This window comes from Podarcis muralis, chromosome 4 (assembly GCF_964188315.1).
Source record: "Podarcis muralis chromosome 4, rPodMur119.hap1.1, whole genome shotgun sequence".
Lineage (NCBI taxonomy): Eukaryota > Metazoa > Chordata > Lepidosauria > Squamata > Lacertidae > Podarcis > Podarcis muralis.
In genome coordinates, this window is record NC_135658.1 from 34327597 (window position 1) to 34344717 (window position 17121).

Genomic DNA, 17121 nt, shown 5'->3' on the forward strand with positions numbered 1-17121 from the left:
CTTTGCCTCCATTTCCACACTTGTACTTTAACGCTAACTGTTCTGCGCGAGGAGGATTTCAGGATGAAGTTACGGGACATGAAATGATTGGAAATGAAGCCTAATATCTGCCCAGAGACCTTTGCAGGTGCAAACAGCACGGAAAACGAGATGGCGTATAACCATCATGAGCACAAATAACCATGACTGGCTAATTTAAAAGGTGTCTGGAGGGGCCCTCAACTGTTCCACAAGATATGAACATTTTATCCTTTCCCGCCTCCCCAATGATCTGTTGATTTTATCTCAGGGCAGCAAGCTTACAGTGCAACAGTTGCATAGGTACATACTTGGATCCAAGACTGTATTTTTTAATCTATGAAGGAATATTTTTCGCCAATAAAAAAGAATGTTGTTTCTCCCCCCCCCCCCGCCCCGCCCCCAAAGCCAAACAGAGGCTAGGGATGGAATCTTGCAACCTGAAGTTATTTCATTGCGATTCCTGGAATTCCAGCTTTTTGCCAAATCACGATTGCCTGCAGCAGTAGCTGTGCTTTCAAATGGAAAAGGTCTTCTCCCCCCTCCTGTCCCCATCTCCAGCTACTGTATGAACATCTGTGATATATAACACTCCCCTCTTTTTATATGGGAGCCCTTGGGATTGCAACTGGTTTATAGTCCTAGGAAATCCCAGCTCAGACGATGTCAGGAATTAATGTGCTCATAAAGTTCCACCTTAAAACTAATTGAATGTGTCTGCGGCCAAGTCTTTCGCCCAGAGAAGTTCCGCTAAACGGTGACACATTGCGTTTGGAGCTAGATATTCCACATCTGGAATCCAAATGTTTGACGTGATGCTAAAAAAAAAAAAAAGCCAGCACAACAAACCAGCAGAACACTTTACAGCCAGAAACACAAGCAACATGGACCTCGCTCTCCTCTGCATGGTCCTGCCGCTGCTCACGGTGGCCTGGGGCCAATACATGGACTATTATGACCCGTATAGTGACTACAGGGGCAGCGACGAATGGGTCAATGTGTACCGGCAGGGTTTCAATTTCCAGTGTCCTCATGGACAAGTGATAGTGGCCGTGAGGAGTACTTTCAGCAAAAAGGAAGGCTCTGACAGACTGTGGAACTATGCCTGCATGCCTACCCCTCACACCTTGGGAGAGCCCTCAGAGTGCTGGTGGGAAGAGATCAACAGAGCTGGACTGGAATGGTAGGACACCAAGCTTAAACTTTCTTGAGGAGCTGCCATTGTGTGTGTTTGTGTGAGAGAGTATGTGTGTGCGAAACCCATGTTACTCAGCGCCAGGCTGATGCGATGGTTAACAGATAGCAATGCATGTGGCACTAAAACAAATTAATTAAGGAATTAACGCTCTGCTTAAGCCAGTGTGAACAATCCAACAAGCTGCAGTGATGATTCTGCTATGTATTTCCATAGATGAGGCAGTCGCAACTTCATTTATTTATTGGATTTATATCCCACCTTTACTCCAAGGAGCTCCAGGTGGCATTTTTGGCTCTTCCCATCCTCATATAACCCTCATAACACTGCTAAGCTGAAAGGCAGTGACTGGACCAAGGTCACCCAGTGAACTTCATGGCTGAGTGGGGATTTGAACCCTGGTCTCCCAGATCTTAGTCCAGTGGTGGCAAACCTATGGCACGCATGCCAGAGTGGGCACTCAGAGCCCTCTCTGTGGGCACGTGCGCCATTGGTCCATCCACGCCATTGCTGGGGATTGGCAAAGTGGACAGCTGTCCCCCCCAGACCACTGTGGGCAGGAAACTCTCACTAGAGTTCCTTGGGGCCCCCATGCCACTGCAAGCTGGAAATGGGTTATTTTTTTGCTTGTGGGAGCTGAAGATTGTCTGTGGTGATTGGGCGGGAGATTCTTGCCTGTTGGCTTCCTCTGTGTTAGTTTGGTGGCTGCCTCTTGGCATTCCCCTCAAAAAAGCTCAACAAGCCTGGACAAACACACACACACACACACACACACACACACACACACCGCAACAGCTAAACAACTCATGGCACTTTGTGTTGGTACTTTGCGAGAAATAACTGAGTTTTGGGTTGGGGTTTGGGCACTCAGTCTCAGACACCTGGTCCAACACTCTAATCACAACACCACAATGGCTCCCATTCGTACTGTTCCATTCCTTGCTTCCTCCACATTGTGAATGCTCCTTGATTTGTCTCCCTCCTTGTCTTGCAAGCATTGTACTTTTGTCCACCGGTTCAGCAACATTGGCTGGAGTTAGATGGATAATAGTTCTTGTTGTTGTTTGTAATGAGAAGAATTTTTGCTTGGCAGGGCTATCATATTCTGTTCTAGCGAAGCAGATTTTAATAGCGCCAGGAAACCTTGCAAAATCTATTTGACTAGAGAAATATTCCATGTGGGACGGGGGGGGGGGGAGGGCAATCAATGTACATGAGCAATGATAGCTCTATTAGAATATGTTCAGCTCTCTGAAGAAAGTACTGTTGATCTCCCGCCAACATTTTAATGATTTGAGAGATCTGCCTAGTGCTGGATGAATTTTGCAATGAAAGACTCCTGTTCCTATTCAGTTAAGAATGATTAAAAGTCCTATCTACCACCTCAAAAGATAGGGAGGGATATTTTTATGTAGTCCGAGTTCTCAGTTTCTCTTCATATTATGTGTGCTGAACATTCTGTCACACATTCTCGCTGTGCACTAAATATTTCTAGGCAGTATATATCTAAACATGCCTTCTAATGGTTCGGTGTTAAATGCACTGCCTCATTTCCTCGCTTATGATTCAACATATATATATTTGTTTAAATGAAACTGTAGATGGAAGAATTATCAAGTCCTTTGACTTGTGGTCAAGTAACCTCGCCCCATTCCCCCATTAGTAAGTTCTTCTTACTAAGGTGTTAAGTTGGTTGCAAGGTTCATCACAATCTCATTTTTACGTTACTGCCTTTAAAATTTGTGTTTGTACTAAAATGGCACCCCAACTTTCCCTCAATATCCTAAGGCCAAAAAAGAAAACTGAACAAGAGGGCATAATCTCTCACCACCCCACCTCCCCTAGGAGCCTTTGGCACTTTGTGTTAAACATGAAAATGTTAACTGAACTCAACAAAACATTTTCACATCTTTTAACTGTATTGCTCATCGTTGCATATATTTTTCTTCTCCACTTTGCTCAAACAGAATGTGCTTATTTGGCACAAGATAGGAGAGGGAGACCTGCCAGTTTCTTTGCTAAAAAAGAAAGGAAGAGATGATCTGGAGTTATGTCTTTAAAGGCGAAATGGAAATAAGAAAAAGCATCTAAATCTGGAAAAAATATGTATATTAAGAAAGCATTAACACTGACCTCTTAACACTCTGGTTTGGAAATACAAATGACCATTTCCCCCCCATGTATGCAGAGATATTTTGCTATCGTTAGCTAATATTTTGCCTAGAAATGCTGATGGAGTCTATGAAATAAAACAGGCCTAGATGACTCATCATACCAAAGGATGTACATTTATTTCCCACCCTTTTCTCAAGGCCTGAGTTTAGGAAGTAATATATCTTTGTTCCATTTTATCCTCACAACAACCCGGTGAGGAAGGCTAGGCTTGTTGAATGGTCTCTTTAAATTTGAAGGTTCATTATTGCTCCACAAGATGTGTATATCTTTAAGGGCCAGAGCAAATAACTTGATCCAGTTTTACAGCAGTGAAACAGTATAGCAGGTGCTGCTAAGTTGTGTTAATTAAGCTGTGTCAGCAATTGGGTATAGTATATAAAGAACAGCACCTAGCTCTCTCAGTACCCGGGGTGGTGGGTTTGTGGTTGGGTCATGCTTGTTGATGTATTTAGTGTAAAAGGAGTTTTTGTTTTTGTTATTAAAACCTTGTTATTTTTGAGTTCCTTGTAATGCGTGGTCTCCCCAGCAAGCTTTCTGCAGCGCAACTAAACTGCAAATAGCCAACAAGGCTAGGCTAAGAAAGAGCTGGGACAGCTTCATGAGCCTGAGTTCTCCCACTTGCTAGCATAGCTCTCTCTCTACTCCACCACACTTTCCCTGTGACTGGGGCCACCAATGATGATTTTGGTAATGCTGCTAAAACTTGCAGAGGCAGTTTTACTAGTGGTGACAGCGGTACACAAGAGTGCGTAGCCACAAGCAGTAACAGGTCTACCGTACTGCCTTCTACTCTTTTTAAAAAGTATTGCTTGCTTCTACGGCCTAGGACCCTCGTACCTACGGGACCGCCTCTCCTGGTATGCCCCACAGAGAAATTTACGGTCTGCAAATAAAAACATCCTAAAGACCCCAGGCCACAGAGAGGTTAGGCTGGCCTCAACTAGAGCCAGGGCTTTCTCGGCCGCGGCTCCAATCTGGTGGAACGCTCTGTCACAAGAGACTAGGGCCCTGCAGGACCTGACATCCTTCTGCAGGGCCTGCAAGACAGAGCTGTTCCACCAGGCCTTTGGTCAGGGCGCTGCCTGACCCCCTCCTCTGGCAATCTGCACAGAATTTTGCTTGATGGTTGCCATTAATTTGATTTTAATTTGATTTAATTAATTTTATAATGAATGTTTTTAGAATGTTGGACTATTTTGATTGTTGTTAGCCGCCCTGAGCCCGGCTTCGGCTGGGGAGGGCGGGATATAAATAAAATTTATTATTATTATTATTATACCTATGCAGCTGGTGATAACATAAGATGTTCCAGCACACCCTCATAAAATTAGGTCACATCCACTCCAGACATTTAAAGCACATGGCTTCCCCCAAAGAATCTTGAGAACTGCAGTTTCTGAAGGAAGCTGGGAACTTGGGGGACACACCCTGCACAAAAGTAGTTGTGGGGGCGAGGAGAAAGGGCTTGGCACTGAGGGAGGCTAGTATGGGGCAAGGAGTGCTGGAGCCTGGGCAAACTCATTACAAACTGGAGAAGGGATGCAGCTCATTGGTAAGCAAAAGGTCCCAGGTTCAGTCTGTGGCATTTTCAGGTAGAGCTAGGGATTGTCCCTTGACTAAAACCCTAGCAAGCCTCTGTGATTCTAGGCTGTACTGAACCAGATTGACCAATGGGTCTGCAAGAGTGTAAGACAGCTTCCTTTGGTCTTTGAAAACTGTTATAAGAAAAAAAAAAACCTGCTTCCTTTCCCTTATGGGGTATTCCGGAGCCCGTATAGAGTGGGTTCCCCATTGGTAGAAGAAAATAACAGAGGCCAACCAGAGCATACTGAGAAGCAAAGTGGCTAGTAAGCCTGGCCTTTATTAAAGGAACTGTTACAACAGGGTCCCCACTCATCACATGCAGGAGGGAGGGGAACCCTGAACAATGGTGCCCAAGCCCTTATATAGACTTTTGAAATTGCCCACCCTGTAGCCCAAGACCACCCCCCAAAACATCACAGAGGGAGGTGGTCTACAGCAGAAATCCTGTTTGCCAGGATACCTGATAATGGTCACTAATTGTATTACCTGGGCAGTCTGGCCATTCTTTTGTGATGGTTAATACAGTACTTTAGTTCCTGAATCCAGGTCACAGGCTCACCCTATTCATACACAAATACACCCTTAAGACAGTATTTGCAAGCAAAAAGACAATGGGAAGGCTTTCCTCATTTGCCTCCCTTACTACAGAGGAATATTTGAGGTCATTGGGAGAGTCAAAATGGCTTCAGGATTGCTCTCCCATACTATTGCAGACAAGTTTCATATATTTAGATATGTGTGCATTTATGAATATTTATTGTACATCTGAGACCTTTTTTATTTTTTTTAACAAAACCATATCCAAATGCAACTATCTTCGTTCACCCCTTTTTGCTGACAAAGTCGAAAGTGAGTTAAGGGGAAAATGACTGGTTAACAATTCAAGGCTATAGAGCCATTTGAGGTCATGTTCCTTTGGAATGTCTGGCTTTACTTATCCAAGCTGAAACTGAAATCCTTATGTGGAAGTTTTACCTAGTCTTAGCACCTCACCCCACCTTTGTACCGTTTAATGATTTAAAAAACAAAACAAAAAACTTCCTTGATGGCGGCACTGGTGACTGTGAAGTGATAGATGAAGCCATTAGCCCCAACTGCTATTTGATGGTGATATGACACAGTAACCGTATCAGCGCTTGAGAAAGAAAAGCACATAAAACAATCATCTTGAAAGAACTGCATGGCTTTTATGGTAATAGGTGAGCAAAGCAGCCCTAGTTTATCGGCTGTTTTGAAAAACAGAACACAGGGATTTCTGTGAAATAGTGCCAGCAAAATAACTGTCACACAGTGGTGGCACTATTAGAAGTGCTAATAGATTTGGTTTCCATGACAGGCAAATAGATCTTGAAAAAGCACTTATTCCTAGTCTACAGCAGCATTTCACTTTTGGAAGAATTTACACCTTTGCCAGCAGCCCTTAGAGACTGCAGATAATTTTCTTAGTGCATGTATGGTAGACTATCACAAGGGAAGGAGAATCATCGTTATTAACTATTATTACGTTATTGGTTCTGCTGATTTATAAACTATTTCATAGCTACAAGCTATCAAAGTGATGTACAATAAGTTAAAATGAAATACAAAAGATAGACTGCAAAGACAAAAACCGTTTATAAGATATGCAGTTAGCAATCCATAAAACAAATAGCTTATGGGAAAGCCTTCTTAAACAAAAATATATTTAACCTTCAAGGCACCAGGAGCTTGTCTGATTTCAGCTGGTAATTGACTCTGGAGGGTTGGTTTCTGGTACAAACTAAGAGGAACCTTGTGGCATGCACAGCAGTGCCCTATCTGAGGAGCACAGTTTTTGGGCAGGCATTCAGCTACAGGTATGACCATTTAAAACATGAGAAAAAGTTAAGCTTCAAGGGTTGGCGCTGTTGGGGAGTCACCAGTGTCCCGTGTACTCAGGAGGGTTGGTCTTCCCATCACAAAATGCCAGCTGCAACTACCAAAGCCGGGTAGTCCTTTCAGGGCTGGGCAAAGGGAAGCCAGTGATAAGAGTCTGGGTTGCTTCTCCATATTTTGCAATGTCGTTTGCTAGCAAAGAAGTGTGCATATAAATGCAGAGGTTACTGAGAATACTATACAAAAAATGCAATGCATATGGGGAAATTGCTTTACAAAAAATGTGTTTGTGAGGCAAATTTGCACACAAAAGGTGACTATTAGGAGAAATTTGCGCTAAAATATTGATGAATTTTCATGAGGACTTTTTAAAAAGTTGCAAACTGATGTAGAAAATAGAATGACACGGGTTGCATGTCAACCCAGTCTGAGTAGTGCTAGAGTCCAGGGGTTCCGTTTCCTTGGAATGAGAGATAGCGGGGACTGTGGTGTCCTTTAGGATATGTGGTTTATTTACACATATATACAACCTGAGCCTAAGATGGAGGGGCTCACAGCATTTACACTTTCTGATAGTCACAGCCTTGGAATCAAACAGAAATCAAGCATGTCTCTCACTCTCTGGCTTCTACCTGCTTCTAGCTGAAGCCCCAGGACTCTCGTTATTGCCCTTCTAAGTAGCAGCCAGGGAAAGGCTTGCTCATTTGCCCAGAGGGCACCATCACTTCTTTTGCTACATTATTGGTAGTCCTTAGGTAACAACTATGCCCATTCTCTCACACAAAAACTTGCCTGACTAGTTCATCAATGGAATCCTCCATTAGATTTCAATCCTTGCTGGAATCAGGACTTCAGGAGTTAGAAGGGACTCAGGCATCATGTAGACTAACTCTGCAAACTCACAACAATAATATTGGAAAATTAGGAACCGAGAAATACCAAAATACTGTAGTCATATTTGCTCATCCCTAGTCGCTAGATTCCAGTACTCTGCAAGAAAAATAGGCATGTTTATAACAACAACAACACTGCTATTACTAGTAGTACAACTTATTTTCATTATCGTTTTTCTCTTCAGGTATCAAACATGCTCAAATAATGGGTTGGTGGCAGGATTCCAGAGCCAATATTTTCCATCGGTGCTTGATCGAGAGTGGCAATTCTATTGCTGCCGCTACAGCCGGAGATGTCCTTATTCATGTTGGTGAGTTCACAAAAGTGCACTGAGTTTTTAATGCGTTGAGAGCATTTCTAAAAAAAAAATCCAAGATCATTCCCTTAAACTCTGAAAGCAATAAAACCTTTCCAGAGATGTACAATTAATATTTTGTAAATGATTGTGTAAATGTGTAAATTGTGTAAATTGTGTCTTCTTAAATAAAAATGCCTTCAGTAGGTACCTAAGCATCAAATACTATGTGCCTGTCTGATTTCAGTTGGTTGACCCCAGAGGGCTGGAACTGTAATACAAAAAAACCAGTTTCTAGTACAAACTGAGCTTTAATATAGAACAAAACAGGGTAATTTGATGTATCACAAGCTGAGCGACTGGGTTGTTGATATAGCTGTCCAAATTAGAAACCAGGATGATTTTTGTCTGTGCAGCTAAGATGAGCACTGGCAAATTGCTTCCTTAAATGGACTGACAAAAGGTGATTCAAAGTATCATAGACAAACAGAACTACAGAGGAAGTGAAGTTTTCAATTAGATGTGCACAAGATGTTTACTTGCCTTTTAGTGGGCCAGCTGCTGACCTACATGCAACAACAATGCATACAAGTCCAGAATAAAAATTGCCTTGCAGATAGGAGGGAAAGTAATATTGGATTTCCCTGCATAAAATCTTCAAACATCCTTCCAAGTGTCGGCTGATGTTCTGCACCTGCGCGTGAAGCAACAGCCCTGCCAAAAGTCTGCCTTGCGAAGGAGGTGCTCTCTGCTTTACTAGCGAAGGTCATCATTTAGGCCTTTGCTTACATTTATGAAGGAACTGGTTTTGTGCCTCAGTGGGACAAGTCACGCTACTGTATCATTCAATTCAGTTGTAATCTTGGAGCATCGATTTGCTATGTCAAATTAAGGCTCTTGCCTGGCAGTTTCGGGTGCTGTTTATATCTGAAGCCCCACCTCCCTGCTTCTGGCATCCTCAGGAGTGTGTGCTTAGGTATCCATCTCTATCTATACACATGAGAACGTAAGCAGAGCCTGCTAGATCAGGGCCAATGGCCCATTAGTCTAGCATCCTTTTCTCACAGAGGTCAACCAGTTGCCTGTAGGGAACATGAGCTGAGTGCAACAATATGTTCTCTATTTCTGATGTTGTCCAATCCACTTTTTAAAGCCATCCAAGTTGGTGGCTGTCACTACTAGCGAATTCCATAGTTTAACTATGCAGTGTGTGAAGAACTATGTTCTTTATCTGTCCTGAACCTTCCGATGTTCAGCTTCATTGGACATCCATAGTTTTATGGGAGTGGGAGAAAAATGTGTCCCTGTCCACTTTCTCCACCCCACACTTCAGTTTATATACTTCTATCATCCCCTCCTTTGCTCACATTTTCTCTGAACTGAAAGAACTCCAAATATTGTAGCCATTCCTCATAGGAGAGTTGCTTCAACCCCTTGCTTGCCCTTTTCTGAGTCTTCTCCAGCTCCACAATGTCCTACACTGTGCACAGAATTTACCCCTAAGACTTTTCAGCAAAGATACATTTTATCATAAAACCTTGTTAAGTGCAGCCTCCTCCTAGTATTTCCATTTTACAAACTAGATACAGTTGAACCTTGGTTGACAAACGCCTTGTGCAGGAGCTTCCTGCAGCCAATTGGAAGTTGTGCCTTGGTTTCCAAACGTTTTGGAAGTTGAACAGACTTCCTTTACAGATTGTGTTCGACTCCCGAGGTACCACTGTACTCACTCTGTGTCTGAGCTGGCAGACTGGCCCAGCAACTTCTGTGTTCAATCAGGATTTGTGCAGAGTCCCTGAGTCTACATACTATTACAGTACTGCGTCATTTTATGAAGCCAAGCAAACCTTGTGCTCAGAACCTTGTGTTCCTGTTTGTTGGTGTCTTAATGGTCTGACCTTGCCCACAAACAGCTATTTGCATTTTTATTATTATTATTATTATTATTATTATTATTATTATTATTAATTTAATTTGTATACCTCCTTTTATCTGTAGATCTCAGGGTGGTTCATCACAACATACCGTACCCTCCTTATGACACAAGTCTATGCTTTTGTTAAGCCCATGAAGTTCAGAGGGATTATTTGTACATCAATGTGCATAGGATTACAGCTTTAAAGTGTAATCCTATGCACCTCTATTCAGAAGCAAGCCCTGATGAAATCTATGGGACTTACTTGCAGACAACTGTTCCAGAAATCCAGCCTTCATTTACTAGGAACCTGTGAGATCTCATTAGTGCTGAACGTGGTTGTCTTGTTCTTTTATATGGGACAGTTTTATTACTCTATCAAAATATAATCTTGGAAGGCAAAGTAAGGTATTTCCCTGGGAAAGGCTCTAGCAATCAGCTACATTTTATGGTTCTGTGATGAGAGGCCAGCTGTGCTATAACTTCCAGCGTTAGCCTGGAAGGAATAAAGAAGAAAGTTAAATAGAGAAGTAGCAAATTCTTTGCAGATGTCACTGTGATGTTGCATCTATCTGTAAATGTATATAAGTGGAGGGAAATCTCAATCCTCAGCTTGAAGCAGTCTGAAAGATAAACAGCATTTGGAATGCTGTTTATAATAATTTCCCTGCTCCAAGCAAGCAGGGCTGCCGAGGTCCAGAAAGGTTTGGCTGGTGCTACAGCTGCTCTCGCTCACCATTGCCTGTCCAAGCAATGACCACATTTACCAAGACCTTACAGAATTATGGACCCTAGCGGATACAACCATTTCCTCTACACAGTTTGCCATTTGTTAAAGGCGTTGATGTTCATGGACTCTTTCACTGGCAATGTCAGTGTCCGGAAAATGGAGCAACTGCAGAATACAGCTGGTATCCCTAGAAGGGAATGGAGGAAGTCTCTTTTGCCCTTCTTCATGCCTCCTTCCAAGGAGAGAGCCTTGCTCAAAGGGTGCTACCCTTCCCATGTTGCCCTCAACATGGCTTCTGGCCACTTCTGGTGATTTTCAACACAATGGCCTGGAAGGAGCCAATGTGCAGCTGGTCCCCCTCAATAGGAGCAGGGAGAGAGGTGCTTTCTCCACCTTCTTCCCTCCTCCTGAGGAGAGCTGCCATGGCTCTGATACTGCTGCAGGGCAAGGAGGAGGAATGACCACCAGCACCTTGGGGCCTCTTCTCTCTCCTATGCTGTGATGAGATGCCACCTCCTCAAATTTGCTGCCCCAAGCAAATGCCCCGTTTCCCATAAATACATCATTGCCTACCTGGGAATGCCTGGGATTGCACCTGGTTGGTTATTATGAGAATAGGGTGCTGGATGAGGTGGGCCATTGGTCTGATCCAGCAGGTTCCTAAGGACTTTCCATATGCAAAGCAGATGCTCTACCACTGAGCTACAGCTCTTCCAAAGTTCCTTGTGTTTGAAGATGACACAGACATAGCAGGAAGCCTGAAATGCAATTGTACATCTTCCTTCCTTCATATCTCTCTCTCTCTCTCTCTCTCTCTCTCTCTCTCTCTCTCTCTCTCCAGCATTTCTATCTTTCACACATGCACACCACATGGCAAGAGAGAAACTTACATAGTACCATTGCTCTCTCTATCAGGCATGGGAGATAAGTTCCCTCTTAAGAATTTTGAGCCGTTCCAGAATTTCAGAGTCAGTTGTTCTTGTTTGTGTTTGTTAGAGAATGTTCTTCTATTACTGGCAATGTTTAGACAGTGCACTGAATGGTCTTTTGAGGGCGGGGGGGGGGGGGATGAGAAAAAAGAGCCAGGAAATTATCTGTAATTAAACCACATCTGCTATGTACATGACATAGTAAACTACTAAACAGAAAAACCAAGTTGTGGAATATATGTTTAATTATATAAAAAATAGGGCAATTTCAGTGTGTCTATAATCACCGAAAATAGCTAAGGGCTTGTAGACAGAGAGACTCCACTGAATTAGAATAACCAAGTGAGACACTATGCTTTCTTCATTTCCATTCCTGACTCTGACACAGGCTTCTTGTGTGTACTTGGGCAAGTTGCCTAAACTTTCCATTTCCCTTAATCATTTGACCAAATGGTACCTTGCAGACTACAACTCCCATCAGCCCCAGCCAAAGGGTGAGATGGGTCTCACAGGGTCTGAATTTTTGAGGATGCCCAGCAACCCTTAAAAAAGTAAAAGAGGAGGAAGAGCAGCAAATCCAGGCCCAGTACAAAAGGTGATTCCCTGGGCCAGTCTCTAAGAATGCCCTGAGTAGCAGTAAGACATCTGTATTTGATGAAGCATGAATGGGTAAACCAACATGCTGCACAAATGCAGACAATGTTGTTGTTGTTTTATTTTGCCCATCTGACTAGGTTGCCATAGTGACTCTGCATGGCACATCACATGTCACACATCCGAAGCATTTTCTTTTCATTGAAGAAACTAGCAAGAACTAGATGAAAAGTACTGAAGACAAGAACTGACCAAGACACAACACACACTCTCTCTTTACATTGCTTTAATTTATTTGTTTATTTGGGGGGGGGGGAAATGTACTACCAATGTTAAGGTGAGGGTGGGCATCATGGCAGCGAGCAGCATAGTATCCATTACAGATTTACATCCATTAAAAAAAATTGTCACCCATCAGCTTAATATATCGACCATAGATGGATCAGGTGCGTTTCAAGCAGGTGCCTAAATGCCAATACTGTAGGTGCCTTCCTGCTGTTCATTCCAAAGGGCTGGTGCTACCACACTAAAGGCCCTGGACTTAGTAGACACGAAATGGACCTTAGGAGAAGACCTTGCTCCAACAGAACCATCTGCTTAATGCTACATTGAACACAGCCCCTCTGTGTTTGTCAAGAGCAGACATGAAATCATAGGATACAGGGAAACTATCCACACTTCAGTTCAAAGTGGGTGTGATATATACTAGGTTAAGTTACATGTGTGAACAGGTTTTTCAGTGGGCTGACAAAAGCAAAAGTCATAACATTTGAAGCATAACTGTTCTTACTTTTTCTAGAGAAGGCAAATAACTTGGTTTCCCCCCACTCCTCCTGTTTAAAAGGTTGACAACAGAACACCCAGAACACTACGGGGAAGATATGGACATGATGATGTATACCTATGATCATTACATCCGTGGAGCAGCCACAACTTTCTCCGGTGTGGAAAGGTCAGATTCAGAAATTCACTTGAAACCTGAACCTTTCCTGTGCTGCAAAGAAATGGTTTGTTACACTGTAATATTCCCCCAAAAAAACCAATGGTGTGGAAGGTACAACGTAGACCAAGGGAGGTAGGGACTATGGACATGGAAGACACAAGTTCCATGATGATCCCTCTTCATGCATTCACTGAGCTGGAGACAGAGTGGCAATCTAGCCCTTACCCAATCAGAGCAGTATGGGACTTTTGTATCCCGTCCCCTCCTTATCCCTTAACCAATCAAAGCAATAAGGGACTTTCTGTACCCCAACCCCTCCAATGCTTGCTTTGTAATCCTCCTCAAGGAACCCTAAATACAGGGATGGAAGACTTCAGCTCAAGGGCTGATTGTAGCCCTCTGAGTCTCTCTATTAGGCTCCCAATAGACTCCAGCCAACGCCCTCCAGCCACAGCCCTCACCAGCCCTGCTCTCCTTGAGTACTTTTCCCAGGCTGCAGTTTGTCCTTGAATTGTGATAATTCTTCTTTTGCTTGTTTGGAAGGAGGATTGGGAGATGTGAGTAGGTGGGAATGGAGTGGGGAGAGACCTCTGATTGTTGAGTGTCTTTGGAATGCACCCTACTGTACAAAGGTAGGGGCCACACATCCATTACTCTGCCTAATTTATGCTTCTGGCCCTAACCACCACTTGTATGTGGCCCCCAGAAGCTGGCCCATAAGGGAATGTGGTCTGAAATTGTATTGTAGGCCTAGCAATGCCTGGTCACATTTGCAGCTTCTCCTTTGGCTGAGGGCAGAAGTATTCATTTCCAGGCAAACTGTGCCCACCTTCTGTTTTTCTTTTCTTTTTTCACATTCAGAGAAAATGGGGTCAAATTTCATTGAGAGCAGTAAAGGACTTGCATTGTACTAAGGCATTTTTGTATTTGAAACAAAATGCCAAAAATGATGCCTTCTCCCCTGTTCATTTTTAATTATGGGAAATGTCCACCACATACTCAGTGTCTCTAGCCAAAGCATCTGTTTCTGTTAGCTTCGTGGCAATGCATCCTCTCTCCCATTGTTTCCTGGAGAAAGCTAATGTCTTGAAGTACCCTAAACATCAAATTAAAGTTCCTCCAACAACCAGAACCTTGGCATTTAGGATCCAACAATTTTTGTTGCAGTTTCTACCTCCAATAGTTCAAAATCATGAGATGATGATGATTAAATTATTACCTGCCTTTCACCAGCAGATCCCAGGGCAGGTTACATTCAAAATTCAGAATTAAAAACAGTTAGAACAGATTACAGCCACAACATACAACTCAGGTGTCAAAGTGCGTCTTTAGCATTTGCCAACAGCTGTATATTGAAGTACCCAGACACACCTCTGTGGGGAGGGAATCCCACACCATAGGGGCTGCCACAGAGAAGGCCATACTCTGGCTACACCCTCTGAACTTCCAGCTAAAGTCATTTAGCTAGAGATAAGCAGCTTCGTCACGCTGGCCACGTGACCCGGAAGTGTCTCCGGACAGCGCTGGCCCCCGGCCTCTTGAGTGAGATGAGCGCACAACCCTAGAGTCTGTCAAGACTGGCCCGTACGGGCAGGGGTACCTTTACCTTTTATTAAGTCAAAAGAAACGAGGAAAGTTCACCCTGACAGATCACAAAACAAAAACAAAAACAGAAGCCCAACCAGAATCCTTGCTCTGTTGCAATGTTCTGTCTTGGTCATCACCTAAACACTTGTTTCCTCTATCTTTTCCTTTGCAGGGATCGCCAGTGGAAGTTTATTATCTGCAGGATGACGGATTTTGACTGCCAGTTTGACAATTTTAAAAAGAAGTGAATATGTGCCATTTTTCTGGGGGTGGGGTGGTAGGGGGGAATGAAGGTAGAGGGGAAAGGAGAAAAAAAATAGCAAAGGCAATATATCAACCATACACCAGTTTCTTTGCAGATGAGTAAGAATGACTCTTATTCTGCGAAGAGGGCTGCGAAGAACACTGAGCTCAACTTTACAAGACAGGCACATCCATTTGGCTCTTAATTAGGGATTAGATAGGCTGGGTTGATTTACATAATCTCTGCAGAGCATGTGTGCAGAGTACTTCCACTTCCACCCCTTCCTGGCCCTTCGACATATACCTGGTGGATGCAACGGCAGGGGACCCATGTTAACACTGTAGTGTGTAGTGTGTGTATTTCTGCCCTTTACTGGGTCACTTCCAGCACTGGCCTGAGAGTATGGGTAGCTGCCTTGTGTGTGTGCCTTTAGACTACACTTTGGACCATTCCGTTGATTATTATTTTTTATTCACAGCTACTTTACCTTGTTTAGATGCTTTCTGATATAAACCTAGATGAAGCCATTTCCTTTGCTGTCTAGCTCACCTGTACAGATGCATCGTGATTTTGCATGGCATCTTTGTATCCACTCCGCCCCGTTGTCAGTTTACAAAAAAGGACCCCCAAAACGCCCAAAATTGTGCTTTGCTGATGTTTCAGAGCTAATCATTTGCCAACAAATGCTACCAGTGTGCATGCCTCCTTCAAAATATCCCAGAGCAGCAAGCCAAACCACACAGAATGTTAATCATGCCCCTTCGCCTGGAGTGCAGACTTCTTATTGCACAAACTAAGCAGTGTGGCAATTCAATCCATATTGCGATCTTGGTGTGGGAGCCGGAGGGGGCTTTAGCTCTCTGTCCCCTGCTGTAGTCTCAATATTTGGATTGCCCTCCATGCCCAAAATTTGCATTGAGGAGGAGAAGCAGCTGAGCAAATGGGAGCTCACCACCACAAAAGAATTTCAGGTTCCCTCCTCATCTCGACTGGGAATGCAATGGTGGTGATATAGGGTGGAAGCTTCCCTGCCCCTGATCCAACTCAGGACCCCACCCTGTCAATTTCTGCAGAAAAAATCTTGCTCCCAGTGCCAAACAACATGATTAATGTAGTGCCCTTACAATTAGAGGATAGCAGAGGCATTTTTTTCTATGCCACAATTTTGCAACCCATGCAAATATATCACATTCATATTATCTGTTGTGGGGAACCCTCCCCCCCCCCGATGTTACTTGCCTACAACTCCCCTTATCCTTGGCCATTGGCCATGCTTTCTGGGGCTGATGGGAATTGTAGTTCAGCAATATCAGGAGGATCAAAGTTTCTCCATACCTGTTATATAGCAAGCCTGCCTGACAGGAAGGATGCCAAAGATTGCTTATCAACACTATCGCCTGAAATATGATCGCTTCTACAATTAATATGTCTAAATTTCAGGCGAACTTTGAAACGGTATCAAGTTGTGGTTTTCTTAATGTTTTCTTTGACATCCTGAATAATCAGAGGCCTATGATGAATAAAATAATACCAGATCTCCAACTTCTAACTAAAAAGGGAATATAGAGTTGCAGTTTTGCGACTGAACATGATTGTATAAAACTGACAACATCCTGATGAAGTGTGCTATGTAAGTCAAATGTGGGGTATAACTTTATTGGGCATTAAAAGGTGTGACTATGTCCCTGAAGCTGGTGACAATTTGTTCTATCACAGGAGAGGATTAAATAAATAAAAAAAGGGAGATACTTAAGAACCCAAAGACAACCCTGTTGAAATAAACTATGCAATTTACTCCAATTGCCTGTATTAGGATATCTTTATTATGTCCGGTATTTACAAGCACATTGTCAATTGTTATCCTAATCAACTGAAAAAAATAAAATAATTTGGTGATGCAGTAACTTTAAAACATTCTCTCCCGCCCCTCAACTACCGTATGTTTCTACATTTGCTGGTTGCCAAGAAATAAGTCAACCGTGTTCTCAAGGACTCCAGGGAAAGAAGCAACATTCAGTTTTCAGTCAATGACAACAGGAAATATAACTGCTGGCAGATGGAAGCATTATAACTTGTTCTCTTCACTTGACATACCAGGGGTAGGTGGGGGTCATAGCCAGAACTTGTCCAAGAGCAGCAAAGATACCCCTTTCTCTCTGAGCTG

General features: G+C 43.3%; 1 protein-coding gene across 1 annotated transcript; it reads left to right on the plus strand.

Annotated features, from left to right (window-relative positions):
• Nucleotides 1-874: 874 nt before the first annotated feature.
• Nucleotides 875-16869, plus strand: DPT (dermatopontin). The gene is made up of 4 exons (XM_028726617.2): nucleotides 875-1201; nucleotides 7905-8030; nucleotides 13028-13135; nucleotides 14886-16869. Exons 1-4 carry the CDS (start codon nucleotides 903-905, stop codon nucleotides 14959-14961), a joined length of 609 nt encoding a protein of 202 aa, XP_028582450.1. The 5' UTR covers nucleotides 875-902; the 3' UTR covers nucleotides 14962-16869.
• The last annotated feature ends 252 nt before the right edge of the window (nucleotides 16870-17121 follow it).

Bases quoted from the DNA above. Each gene is read 5' to 3' on its own strand.
- DPT (XM_028726617.2), top strand. From the start codon at position 903: ATGGACCTCGCTCTCCTCTGCATGGTCCTGCCGCTGCTCACGGTGGCC. The intron at 8,031-13,027 runs GTGAGTTCACAA...CCTGTTTAAAAG, and splicing joins AGATGTCCTTATTCATGTTG to GTTGACAACAGAACACCCAG. The intron at 13,136-14,885 runs GTCAGATTCAGA...TTTCCTTTGCAG, and splicing joins ACTTTCTCCGGTGTGGAAAG to GGATCGCCAGTGGAAGTTTA.